The sequence below is a fragment of the Tyto alba genome, unplaced genomic scaffold (genome assembly GCF_018691265.1).
Source record: "Tyto alba isolate M040663 unplaced genomic scaffold, T.alba_DEE_v4.0 Super-Scaffold_26, whole genome shotgun sequence".
Taxonomy (NCBI): Eukaryota; Metazoa; Chordata; class Aves; order Strigiformes; family Tytonidae; genus Tyto; species Tyto alba.
This window is the reverse complement of record NW_024881300.1, coordinates 10,107,356-10,120,213: the sequence shown is the minus strand read 5'-3', so window position 1 is coordinate 10,120,213 and position 12,858 is coordinate 10,107,356. Positions and strand designations below refer to the sequence as shown.

The following is a 12,858-nucleotide window of genomic DNA, read 5'->3' as shown; positions in this document are numbered from 1 at the left end:
ATACTGGGTCAGGGAAGAGCAAAAGGGAGAATAACTTAAAAAAAAAAAGAAAGAAAAAAGCAGCCTTGCTGGGAACTAATGTTTAGAAAAATTAACCAACAGCAGAGTAGGAGCTTCCTGAAATAAGTTTTGTAGCATTTAAGTTATCTACAGAAGGACATGATGAATTCTGGTAGTCTCATAAAAGTTTTCAGTGTTGTTGAACAGTCCTTCAAAGTGAACATCATGAGAAAAACAAGCAACCATTTTTTATGTTTATTTATCTATTTCCCTTTTCTCCAGAACCATGACTGTCCAGAAAACTTCTTACTATGACTTCTCAGATTCTCAGACCTTGCAAAGGTCAAGGTCAACTCTTCCTGTAAAAAGGCACACACCATTCTAGAACTCAATTTTGCACAGATGATTAGTTGACAAAGACTATGCCAAAATCCCAAAGTTTAAATTATTATGTTTTAAGAAAGGGTAGACTTTTTCTACTGATCACTTCTTGCTATTAAGCATAACAATCCAGACAATTCCGTTCCAAAATTTCCCAATACACTGATCATTAGAAAGTCTGTTGTGGAAAGATTCCCCATATACTTGTCATGTTTGTTATCCCCTCCCTAGCCACCTGCATCTGGCTAAGGGAAATCCAAGTATCCCAACATGACAATTTTATCTCAGTATCCAAAAAGCAAGTTTTAATTGATAAGCCAGTAGTGGTAAATAAATAAAGCCATAGTTACTACATAATTCATCCCCAACTCCCACACTACTAGAGGTCACAGTCTGAAAAACCTTAGCTGACCATAATCAAAAGAAAAATAGGAATATACATAAAACCAGCTGTCTTAGACAGCATTTTTATTAAAAATGGATACACAGAGACATAGCAGCATTTACAATAAAGGGTTCTTAAAAAGGCATCACGTTGTAAGCCAACCATTTGAAAAAGAGGCTTTGAAACGTTGTCTTCCACAGCACATTTTGCCCATTTGTCAACAGGGGACAGTATGACTACAGATTATCCAGAGGACAAACAGGCACAGTAACTAATCTAAACTTCAAGCCCTTTTTCTGAACAGTTGGTCACATCAAGCATCACCCTCCATAGCAGCATTTGGAGCACTCTTCAGTGTTCTTTTAAGTGGCTGGTGTACTTGATCCATTTCTTTAAAATATTTTAACATTCAATAAAAATATTTCAAATAGAAAAGTTCTTCTGTCACAAAAAAAAGTAAGGTTTCCTTTACAGATTCCATAAAAGCTTATGAAGTTCACTGGCAGCATTTCTGTAATGGAGCAGGAGTTAGAACCAGCAGAACAGGCACTTCGGCAAAATTGTCTGTCAACAGTTTCTAAAGTCATATTGGCTTCAGTCCAGAAGACTGTTTCTTACTACTTTGTGGTGGTGTAAGGACACCAGTGGGGAAAGGTGAAGTCCTATTTTGCTCAGCCAATATGGCTTGTTTTGCTTGAGCTTTGTCCTGAAAGCACAGGAAAAGGAGGAGAAGGAAAAAAAAAAAAAAAAAATCTTTACTTTGGTATATCTATGCAACATATCAATGCAATTCAGTGTTTTGTAACTTGATAGATTGCTAATCTGGAAATGCATATCTGTAACCCCCCCTAACAGGAACTGATAAAACATGCAATACAAACCCCAAGAGGTCAGTATTAACTTTTGGAATCTGATGATCACCATTACTGTACTTGTATCTTCAAGAAAGTAAAATTCAAAAGCAACTGAACAGGAAGAGCTTTAACTTCTACTACAACTGAATGACCTAAATAGACAAAACCACCAGTATCTTAGATTAACTACAATTTGTTGGACTAGATTTTGATCCTCTGCAAGTTTCTCATGCTAAAAACCAGTCTTGCTCAACTTCTTGTCAACCACCATTATCTCATAATAGTCCCACAGGATCAGTTTCAGGTGATCAGTCTATTTTCTGTTTTTTTTTTTATCAGACAAGGTTGTATTACCCATATTTCCTATAAAGGTCTAACATACAATATTTGAAGCATCCCAAAGGGTAGAAATAAGCTCCTGATTTCTAGGGTAATTATTTACTGTTTGAGATGAGAGGCTTAAGTCACAATCACCTTTTTAAACTAAATACTGAACAAGTCAGGTCTCTGTCCCGAAAATTCTGGAACTGGAGTACAACCTTATGCCTTTTATCGTCTGCATACACTCAATCTCAGTCTGATAATGCTTCACTTAAGTTTACTGTATGTTCAAACCAAAGAAACAAGAAGATACAGGAGATATTACAGACAGCTTTTGTCTTTATATGCATATACACACCAGCAAATCCAAGCTGTTTATGTGCGTCTGTATATTGTGCAAGTCTTCAGGAGCTATACCTCTGAAGTGTTTGAGTTTGGAGCTTCCTACTTCCCTTATAGCCATTGCAAATGGAACCATCCATTTTACACATTCCTCTATCTCACACCATTCATAACCTGGAAGACAAGACATATGCTCATCTGCATGAATGAAGACTTAACGTTTTTAAACACATTAGACTTAGGTTATAAATGCCAATACCTGAAACTTTCTGCATCAACTCAGATGAGGAGAAGTGATACAAAGCAGAAGCTGCAAGTACTCCATAGGTATATTCCAAGCAGCCAATATCCAGCACACAGAGATCCAAGAGCTACAAGACAACGGATGTTTAATAAGTCTAACACTTTTTTTTTTCCCAAGGTGAAATAGCATTTGAAGGAAGAAATCAGTCTTACCTCTGCTATTTGTACAAATATTTGCTGTGGATATTGTGGCAGCAATACCTCATAAAGCTCATTTAAATATGCAACTTGCATGTAAATGTTTAGCCATGATACAACTGTCAGTGGATTTAAGTTCCAGTTAAGAGCCTGAAAGAGTAGACATGCACAAGACATCAGTATTAATAAAGGATTCCTAACTTAAACCATGCAACTTCATTTACTCCAGATCAGAAGCTGTAATTCCAGTTTATCAAGGCATCTTTGAAACACACAAATCTAATCCTTTCCTGTACCTCCTCCTGCTGATAGAGTGGGGGAACGATTCATTTTGTTAATATGCACATACTGGTGGGATGCTTTAAATCACTTGTTACCTAGAGAACACTGTTTTCTAATTAGAAAGAGAAATTGTGTCTCTTAGCAGCACATAAGATTAACCGAGGCTCTCTGCTTTTAGTTTGATTATGCTATACATTTTTAAAAACTAAAGTAGAACTAATTCCACTTTGAAATATTACCTTCATGATGATCAATTCCATACTGAGGATTTCATCTTCTGTACAAGCTCCATCTGTAACATAGGCAAACTGGTGCAACTTTGGTGGATAAATTTCCTGAAAGATACGAGTTCAAGTATTAATTTGTGGAATAGGTTGTAACTAGTCTCATGTGCTTAAAAAAAAAAAAAAAAAAAAAAAAAAAAAAAAAAGGAAAAGAACAACCCACCATTACTTCAGCATTTCAAAACAGAGGGAAAAAGAAAAAAGAACCAAGCCCCCATCCTAACTCATGTTGTTCTACTCTGCCTTTCATATACACAGATTTCTTGTTCACCCTTCCTGCTCATAACCTTCACCTTCACTTTTGATGGACCAGTACAACATGTATTATATTTGACTACAGCACCACTGAGACAGTATCATAATTGATATCAAGATTTTTTTTTCATACATCCTCAAGGAAAGGCCTTTTATCCCTTGCTTAAAAACAGATTGAAGAATAGCCCTCTTAAAAGACAAACAGTAAGAAACTAAAAAGCACTATGGATTTTAATAGTTCAGTTTGTTCCAGTAAATAAAGAATAGCTCAGATTATCATACAGTAGGTACTTCACTGACAACAGAATTGCAACAAGTGGTCTGTGTATACAGCAGCCAGTCAAAAACTCATTTATCAACCACAATGAAAAACTCTGTATTTATTCCAACGCTGAAAAGACTATCCTTTTAATATTAAAGGGATATACTGTGATGTTGGCTAGTCTTAATTTCATTCATTAAAAAAAAAGGTATTTTGAAAAGAAAAAAAAGGATCTTTTTTGTCTCCCAGCTGAAAAGTCACAGCAAACTCCATAAAGTCTGCCAAAATGCATCTAGTATACAGCAAGTATGCTGTTTGTCCATTCAGATTTTTATGTTTAAGTAAAGCTGGAGACACTTACCTCAAGCTTTGCTGCTATGAATAAAGAAGAGATACCAATAAGCTGCAATAGTGTTTTTACAACATTCTGTTGTGTTGCCATAAACCGATCAAAGAAATCTTGTGCTAAATAAAAAGTTTCTCTATGAAGCTTGTAGACTTCACAAACCTGGAGAGACAGAGATTACAAAGGTCAGGAACAGTGTTATAGAGTCAAAAACAGATGCTACAGATGTATTAAAAAAAAAAGCAAGAGCTAGACCTAGAATTCATATTGTCTTTCTGCTTCACTGCTATTGTGAAGTAACATGTTAACTAAGAGCATGAGTTAAGCAGTTTCCTTTGACACAAGATGACTGCCACTACAGTAACTCCCAAAACAAAGAGATCAGAGTGAAAACCCTTTTAGGAAATGCAAGCACATGTTGTAACAATGTCAGAACATCAGTTCCTCATTTTAGCAAAGATGCATCATTCCAACACCTCAAAAGAGAAAATTCTCAGAAATACTTTAGAATAAAGAACAGAGACTATGCCACCAAGTCATCCAAACAGCAAAAAAGACTCAGAGTTGTAGTACATTCCACATGCCATTAACAGATAGAAAGGTTGAGATGTATTTGGTCTCTAAGCCACCACACCTCCCTTTTTACAGTAACTTACATAATCATTCATATAGCTTTTATCTGCAGTGTGACCTTAAAAAGCTTACATTGTGGAGCTTTAGGGACAAATTGTTTACTATCTATTATCAATCTAAATGACTATCAGCATATATTGTCAATTTGTACATCATCAACTCAATCCATTATATATTATTTTTTAAAGTTTGGTGCCACTGACAAACTGTAAGAAAGCTGAGTGTCTAGTGCTAATTGGGTTATGCAAAAATCATGAAATGTATTCATCATGGTTATTAGTACACATCAGCAAAAGCACACTTGAAATACAAGCACAAAAAAAAACTTACCTCCATTAGCCAGTCTAGAAGAATCGTTCTCATTTTAGGTTGCAGGAGAGGGTGCCTTTGCATATAAAGCTTATCCCTCACATATGTCTCTTCTTTGTTTATCAGATTTTTCCATACATCCTCTCTGTTAGCCCAGCTAAGACAGATCAATATGTTTAGTCTCAAATCATAAAACAAAAGGAAGACAGACAAACAGCAGCAAAATGGCACACTCACCCTAGAACTGGTAAAGGTGAAGCTCTAGTTGGAACAACACTTAGATGTATAAAGTGAGAGTAATCAACACCAACTGGATCATCATCTTTATCCGGAGTAGGAATCAGCATATGGACATTTTTGTGAACATTATTCCAGGACAGCTATTAAATGAAATATGAGATTTTACACTGTGCCTTTTAAAATAATCATTTTAGCTGTAAACAGAAGATAAGACATTGGCAAGAAACTATGATTACCTCTTTAAACTGCACAGAACCACTGAGATGGGAAGGGATCTCTGTAAGTCATTTTGTTCAATCCCCCCCTGCTCAAGCAGGGCCACCTAAAGGCAGTGGCCCAGGACAATGTCCAGATGGCTTTTTGAGTATCTCCAAGGATGGAGGTTCCACAACTTCTCTGGGCAACATGTGCAAGTGCTTGGTCATCCTCACACTAAAAAAAAAAAGTGTTTCCCGATGTTCAGAGGAAACCTCCTATGATTCAGTTTGTTTTCCTCTCCTCTTGTCCTATCACAGGGCACCACTGAAAAGAGCCTGGCTCCATCTTCTTTACAACCTTCCTTAAAGTATTTTTATACATTGATATAATCTCCCCAAGCCTTATTTTCTCCAGGCTAACAGTCACAGCTTCCTCAGCCTTTCCTGAATGGAGAGATGCTCTGGTCCCTTAATCATCTTAGTGGACCTTTGCTGGACTCTTTCCAGTATGTTCAAGTCTCTCTTGTACTGTGGAGCACAGAACTGGACACAGTACTCCAGGTGTGGCCTCACCAGTGGTGAGTAGAGGGATGCTGCGTATTTTCACAGTAGAGAAAGTTTGCAACTAAAGCCAGAGAACATTCACCCTCTTCTTTTGAAGGACCACAACTGTTTCATGGAAGAATATCCAAGTCAGAGTCTCCTATTGTCAAGTTGCATTTTGTTTTTACCAGATATTTTGCATGAAAGCAAGGTGCTTGACTCAAGGTAAAGAGTAAAGAACTTTAAAAACTCAATTTGTGATTAGAATTATACAAATATAAGGTCAGGATTTCTAGTAAGGAATATGTAGATGCAACACCTGAAGTTGTGGTTCCATGCAAAGCAACCTTGACAATGAACACAGCAAAACAGTATTTAATAGAATTTCTTAATCATTCACCTTGCAGTGCTAAGAGGGAAACCCAAAGCACTTATGATCCAACTTTTTTCAGAATAAAGCAAGTACATGTTGAGCAATTGCTGCTAAAGTATCAAGTTGACCATTTCATATCCAAGTTCTGCAAACATCAGACATCTGACACTTCACCTGTCAAATCCTTTTATTTGGACCAGAACTCTAGGTTTATTTTTCTCCTGGCTAACTCTGTTAAACAAGATCTTGGTGTACACTTCAGACAGTTCCACAGGAAAATACTACTTGTTTTATTTTGTGGTAGAATACAAAGCCAGCCCCACATCATCCATCATGCCTAAGCAAATTAAAATTTGGCATTTCTGCCTAACAGTGGAGTCATCCATCTTGCTGCAAACTGATTTGTTCTGCAGCACCAAAACAGAAATCCCTAACAAGATTCCTAATGTGCTTCAAGAAAGAAAAAAAAAAAAAAAATCAGAAGAATCATTAGGTGCTAACAAGTAAAGTGATCTACATTAAATTTTGTTTCTCGCAAAGAAGCTTCCACACCAGATTTTTATCCTGTCCTTGCTACAAATGACATCACTTTCCAGCAAAATGGCTACCCTCTAGCACCAGGTTTAGAAACAGAAACCACTGACTTGATGAAACAAAAAAAAAAAAAAAAAACCAACCAACATTTCACAGCTCACTCACAGATAAGACTGCTTTGTACTTTGAGTTACTGACACACAAATAGGTAGTCTTTCTTGGAGATCTAGATGCAAATCTAGCATAGCTACATAACCAGCCATGTCACAGTTTAATTTGGGGGGGGGGGGGGGGGGGGGAAGCAAGAAGAGGGAATAGTATCTTTATCTTAAAAATGACAGATTCCTTACAAACAAAGTTTGAATAAAAGTGTCGCATCAGCATTGTTTTAAGTTAATTTTTGTCCTCCCTCAAAACTAGACTTTAGTCACACTTCGTCCTCCAAGCTGCATGGCAAGCCCAGTTGCCAACAGCCTTTGGAGAAGTGCTGCCTTGTCAGTTAATCAGCAAACCAAGAGAAAAGCAGTACATTATATAATATCTCTTTAAAGGTGCCTACCACACCAGCTGCTTCTGCAGGACAAGGGATCTGCTCCACAGAGTTCTCAACCAAAGTAGATACCTGACATACTACACTGAAGCAACAACGACAACTGATTTAAGAGATTTTGCCACCCCTAATCTTCTACAAGGTAATCTAAATCAAGGGTCAGGAGCTTCTGTGTTTTTAGAAGTGAAAACAAGGTTTTTGACTAGGTAATATCACTTAGCAAGACAACAGGGGAAAAGATGCAAGCAACAGAAAAAGATATAGCTTAGCTAGAAACAAGAAGGAAACACACGTGCAGGGCCCTCAAAAGCATGAAACTATCAGGAAGGGAGACAGGAGTCTGAATTAGTGTAAGTGAGGGAACACTATAGCTCTGGCATGGATTTTGATTGAGGGAATAAACATATTAATAAGACTCCTAAATCTTTAAAGTAGATTTAGCAAGACATTCAACAAAAACTAAGAAACAATAGCAAGAAACTGCACTACATCACACTAACTGCAAGGAAATGGGAGCCACCCACTGAAAAAAGAAACAGTTCAAGTTGGGGAGGGTGTGAGGAAACCATGAAGAGCTTCCTTTGGGCTTGCACAGAGCAAAACCGAAAGCAGGGAACTGCCAAAAAGCAACAGATGTTACAGAGAATCTGTGCAGCCTAATGGAGGAAATCCTACTGTCCTGGGCTTGCTTCTGAGGCAAATAGGAGCAGAGTAGAATGCAAGCCAAAAATCAGTGGGGAAAACTGCCTCTTCAAATCTATATGGAGCCTAGCAAGAAAGCTTGGTGACACCCACAGTAACATTCCAGATACAGGAATAGAACATTTGATCAAAGATATACATCCATATCTCAGACCTGACAACTAAATACAGATTGGAGAAATGGAACTGAGGACATGAGAAGGCTTGTTAGGGGAAGGAGCACCAAGAAGGGCAGAAGGCAGGTGACCAGAGAAGTCCATCAGAGCAGTCAAGCCCCAAAAAAAGTCAGCTCCAAAAAAAGAAAACCCAGGAGTTCAGAGGTGGTTTGATTTTTTTTAAAGCTTAAATGCTCCCCACATCTCAGTTTTCTGTAGCATGCCATCATTCTCTGATACATCCAATGTTCACTTAAACATAATTTTTTTGGACATCCTTCAGGCATACAGGCCAGACACGAAGTAGAGCAGGTAGTGACCACTGGGGTTATTGTTTACAGGCAGAGCCTTCAGTGAAGCAGCCACACCTAGGACTAGAAGCTGAGCATGCATCTCAGTGTGAGCTGGGAGCCACCAGAACAAGTTTCCACAGACCAGGACAAGGAAGGCAGCAGCAAAGCAGAGGAAGAGGATGACCCAGAACTACATTCAGACAGCAAGGTCAGAGGATTTTCATCATGGAAATCAAAGGCAGAGGAACAAGCCTGTTTATCTCACCCTAAAAAGCAGCACATCATAAGACAGGCATTGATACCAACTGCTATACTGCAGCCTTAGTATGCTCATCAGAAACAGTAAGACCTATAATTCTAGCTATTTTTCACTCACAGGATGCATTGGTTTGAAGTACAGGGTTTTTCTTTGCCATCAGAAAGGGATTCCAGAATTAATAAATAGGACAGAGAATAGCAACTCCCATTATTAAGTTGTTCTGATTCTTTCCAAATAGCACAGAAGCTTCTACTACTTTTAGTTTTCTAAAGAGTCTGAATATTGCCCTGCCTCAGATTTGGGCCAAGTCAAGCTCTCAAACTGGATATAGTTTACATTCTTTATCTGTTTGTCTCAAGACTTGCAAGTTGTTTTTTTGTTTTGTTCTGTTTTTAAATTGGATTTTCCAAAGGTAACCTAGACTAGTTAAACAAACTTTTTGGAGGATATTTTCAAACCAGCTTGGTGGAACATTCTGACAACAGTAAGACCAGATTCTAGAAAAATGTCTAGCGAGGAATTGATCAAAACCATTTCCCAAGTCTGTTCCATCTTCTTTTAACTCAAAAACGTTAGTTTCATCTAAAGAAACCAACTTCTAGATTCAATTATTCACTCTAGATGGAGGTGGCCATGTAATTTGTATCACAATTGCATGGCTGACTCTAATCTAGTTAGATGAATTTTGTTTTACACGAAGCCTCGGAAGTGTATCCGTCCACAGAAAGCAGCCAGAATTAATATGAGAATTGCTAGCAGAATTACAGCAGGGACAGTTCTCTAAAATCAAACACAGAATTTATGCAATATTTTGCTGTCACAAACCTGATGATATTGCCACCCTTTCATCACATAAAGGGCAATGGCATCCTAATTAAGAACTCAGGCCTTATGTTCAACAGACGCAAACTAATGAATCGACTATGAAGATGCCGTAAAGTGGGATGTGACTACGATATTTTGCCCTGTGCATAAACTAGTGTCAGTAAACAATTTATTTAATGTAGAAGTCATGTGGTATAGGCTGCAGTGGATTTATAGCTACTTGCATTTTAGAATTGTTGTGCCTCAACAGAATAACTATCTCACTAGCTATCACACAAGCCTGCTATACTGCTGCTGGAACCGTAAACATATTCTCATTAGTGGCCCATGGCAATTTATATCGGAGAATAGCTTGTGTCACACCATAGACCGAAGAGCTGCTGCTGTGCAGCCAAATGTTAGCTTTTTTAAACAGCTCTGTAACAATCTGGCTACTTTGTCACAACAAAAAACCTTCTCTATGTAAGGATGGATACACAGGTATCCATTTTATTTACGGTTTACAGAATCAAACTGCCAGAGCCCACCAGTATCCTAAACTTAACTTGAATAATTCCCAAGTAATGCTTAGTGCCTAAATTATTTACATTTTAATTTACCAATCATTCCTGAAATAACACTGAATGACTACCAGGCCAGGAACACAAACAAGAACAAAAAATTGGAAGTCTTTATCTACTTTCAAAGTTGGAGGTCAAGGCATGCAAAATACGTTCCAAGTTTCTTTCCATTGTCTTTCTGAAGGAAGGTAAAATCATGTCCCTATTGAGGGTTTTTTAAAAATCTCTTACTATTATGTAATAAACATGCACAAGAAGTCCTTGCTCAGCTCAAACAGAATGAATGTTTTGGTGAAGGAGAGAGCTGTGGTAAAGGACAGGCAGCTCTTCCTTGTCAGAAGTGAGAAATTAGTTTAATATACTGCACAAAAGAAAGACAGAAGGGAAGGAGAGATCCCCTCATTAAATGCTCACCATTTGAGCCCTGCTTAATATGTTGACTGATAACTAGTATACGCAGTTGCAACAAGCAGAGGCCATTCCAAACAATGATGCCCATCTGTTATGGTAGCACTTTACTCTTAGAACTTCCAGCTGCCACTTCTGGTTAGATGTGCCACATTATGCATAGCCTTGTGTACCAAATGAGTACAGTCTGTACTCCCTGATCATGACTTTTGTTGCTTAAGTATCACACTGAATGTGCATTAGCAGGCTGAAGTCCTCGTGACAGTGACTGAGCAAGCATGTGTGTGCATGCTGAAAAAAAAAAGAGAGGAACAAACCTATTTCAGAAAATGGTCTACTCTGTTTTAGTTCAAGTGGGCGTCTCGACGTACAGAAGCGTGCTTTCAATACCATATACCAACATAGCATCCAATATAGATACCAATAGCATCTCAGGTTCAAAGATTACAGGATGGGCACTAAGGGAGAAAGAGGACAGACACTACTACAGTTAGTTTTGACTTTGGAACTCAGGTCTTACTGAGAAAGCTAGCAATGATCACTACTAACCTCCACTGCAGGTCTGACTTCAACAGCTAAGTGACTTTACAGAAATTATCTCTTTGCTTTGCAGAGAAGTGAAGCCTATTTTACTACTGCATTAGCATCCAGTATAAACTTCAAAGTTCTAATCAGGAACCTCATACTCTCTGTCGGTCTGATAATGATACTTGTCAATATGAATGGAGCTGATGGGGGAAGCAAAGGGGGATCTTTCCTCTCTCCCAGGTCATACACAAGTAGAGACACGACTGCAAAGAGAATCATCTTGAAAGATGATTCTGTTCATATGCTTAAGCGTTATGTGCTTTGGCCTGCAAGGTACAGCAGGTAAGCACGTGACTGTACTCCTGCAGCTCTCTAGAGGTCAATGCAGAGTCCCTCCAGGTAGGTCTAAAGGCATATTATGGCTTTTGTAAGGTGCACCCTTGCAATCCCAGGACAGTTGGATATACTGAAATCTTAACATAATGTTTTAGCCCAACACGGGCCTCATCTCTTGCAAAGACTCCAGAAGTGTTTTGCACTCTTCACCAGCCAGGGTTGATAGTCTCCCTTGCCCATTGCTATGCGGCATCTGGTAGCCATATATCTGTTGCACCATATTCGTAATAAGAATGAGGTACTGCAAAATAACAATAGGGTTAAGTAAGATTATGGGCGTATGATCTTAAGCCAAATCAGTTACCTGGTTTTCATGCTGCTTTTTTCTAGTCATCTCCATTTTGGCAATTTCTTCATCAGGGTCCTGTAAGAACTACAAAAGGGAATATGTAATTTCAGGGGTACAAACTTCAGGACAAGCAACTGCCGACAACCAGGACAGGCACCTGGTCCCTCAGGAGCCCAGCCCAGCAGCAGACCACCGCCCGCCCAGCACCCAGACCCCCGCATGGCCCCCAGCCACCCAACAAAAGGAGGTGACGGCCCGGAGGCCGAGCCCGGCGTCGGGGCAGGCCGGGGCCTGCGGACACCCAGGCAGGCCCGCACTCACCGTGGCCACATCGGCTTTCCGCTTGCGGGCTCGCATGGTGCACTCCGCACCCCCGTCCCCCTTGGCGGGAGCCTTCTCCTCCGCGCAGTCGCTGCCAAGAGAAGAGAAGCTGAGGGAGCTGCGGCCGCGGGGAGCCTCCTCCGGGGGGGAGGCTGGCGGAGCCCTCGGCCTACAGGGCCCGGCGCACGGCGGACTCACCTCTCCCGGCGCATGGTGCCCGCCTGGGCCGGGCCGGGCCGGGCCGAGCGCAGCGCCGTGCGGGGAGCGGGCGAGCAGGCCCGGGCCCCAGCCCCCACAAAGGGCCGCGGAAGCGCGGAAAGGGCGGCCGCAGCCCCGAGGCCGGGCACCCCGGGAGGCGGCAGGGGCGCCCGCCGCCCGCGCCCTCGCTCGCTCACCGCCGCCCCGAGCCCGCCCGGCCGAGAGCGGCGGCGGGGTAGGTGGGTGGACGTGTGGGTGGGTGCCCGGCCGGCACCGGCGGGGCGGGAGCGCGGGCGGGCTCCGCCGGGCGCCTCCTGCCTCACGGCGCGGCCGCTCCCGTCCCTGCGCGCGGCGCGGCCCGCGCCGAGCGGGACATTTAAACGCGGGGCGCG

The 12,858-nt window shown here is 40.7% G+C and overlaps 1 protein-coding gene across 2 annotated transcripts; it reads right to left on the bottom strand.

Annotated features, from left to right (window-relative positions):
* Positions 1-832: 832 nt before the first annotated feature.
* On the bottom strand, positions 833-12,858 carry CCNE1 (cyclin E1). Of its 2 annotated transcripts, XM_032987235.2 has the most exons (11): positions 12,467-12,858; positions 12,269-12,359; positions 11,963-12,031; positions 5,333-5,475; positions 5,117-5,252; positions 4,169-4,315; positions 3,246-3,341; positions 2,740-2,874; positions 2,543-2,654; positions 2,300-2,457; positions 833-1,472 (listed from the first exon to the last, which is right to left on the bottom strand). In XM_032987235.2, exons 1-11 carry the CDS (start codon positions 12,478-12,480, stop codon positions 1,350-1,352), a joined length of 1,224 nt encoding a protein of 407 aa, XP_032843126.2. In that variant the 5' UTR covers positions 12,481-12,858; the 3' UTR covers positions 833-1,349. The 2 variants fall into 2 exon arrangements, with proteins under 2 accessions (XP_032843126.2, XP_042653305.1); XM_042797371.1 differs by lacking the exons at positions 11,963-12,031; positions 12,269-12,359; positions 12,467-12,858 and adding an exon at positions 5,572-6,207.

Bases quoted from the DNA above. Each gene is read 5' to 3' on its own strand.
- CCNE1 (XM_032987235.2), bottom strand. The intron at 12,032-12,268 runs GTGAGTGCGGGC...TCCCTTTTGTAG, and splicing joins GGAAAGCCGATGTGGCCACG to TTCTTACAGGACCCTGATGA. The intron at 5,253-5,332 runs GTGAGTGTGCCA...GATCTGTCTTAG, and splicing joins TCACCTTTACCAGTTCTAGG to CTGGGCTAACAGAGAGGATG.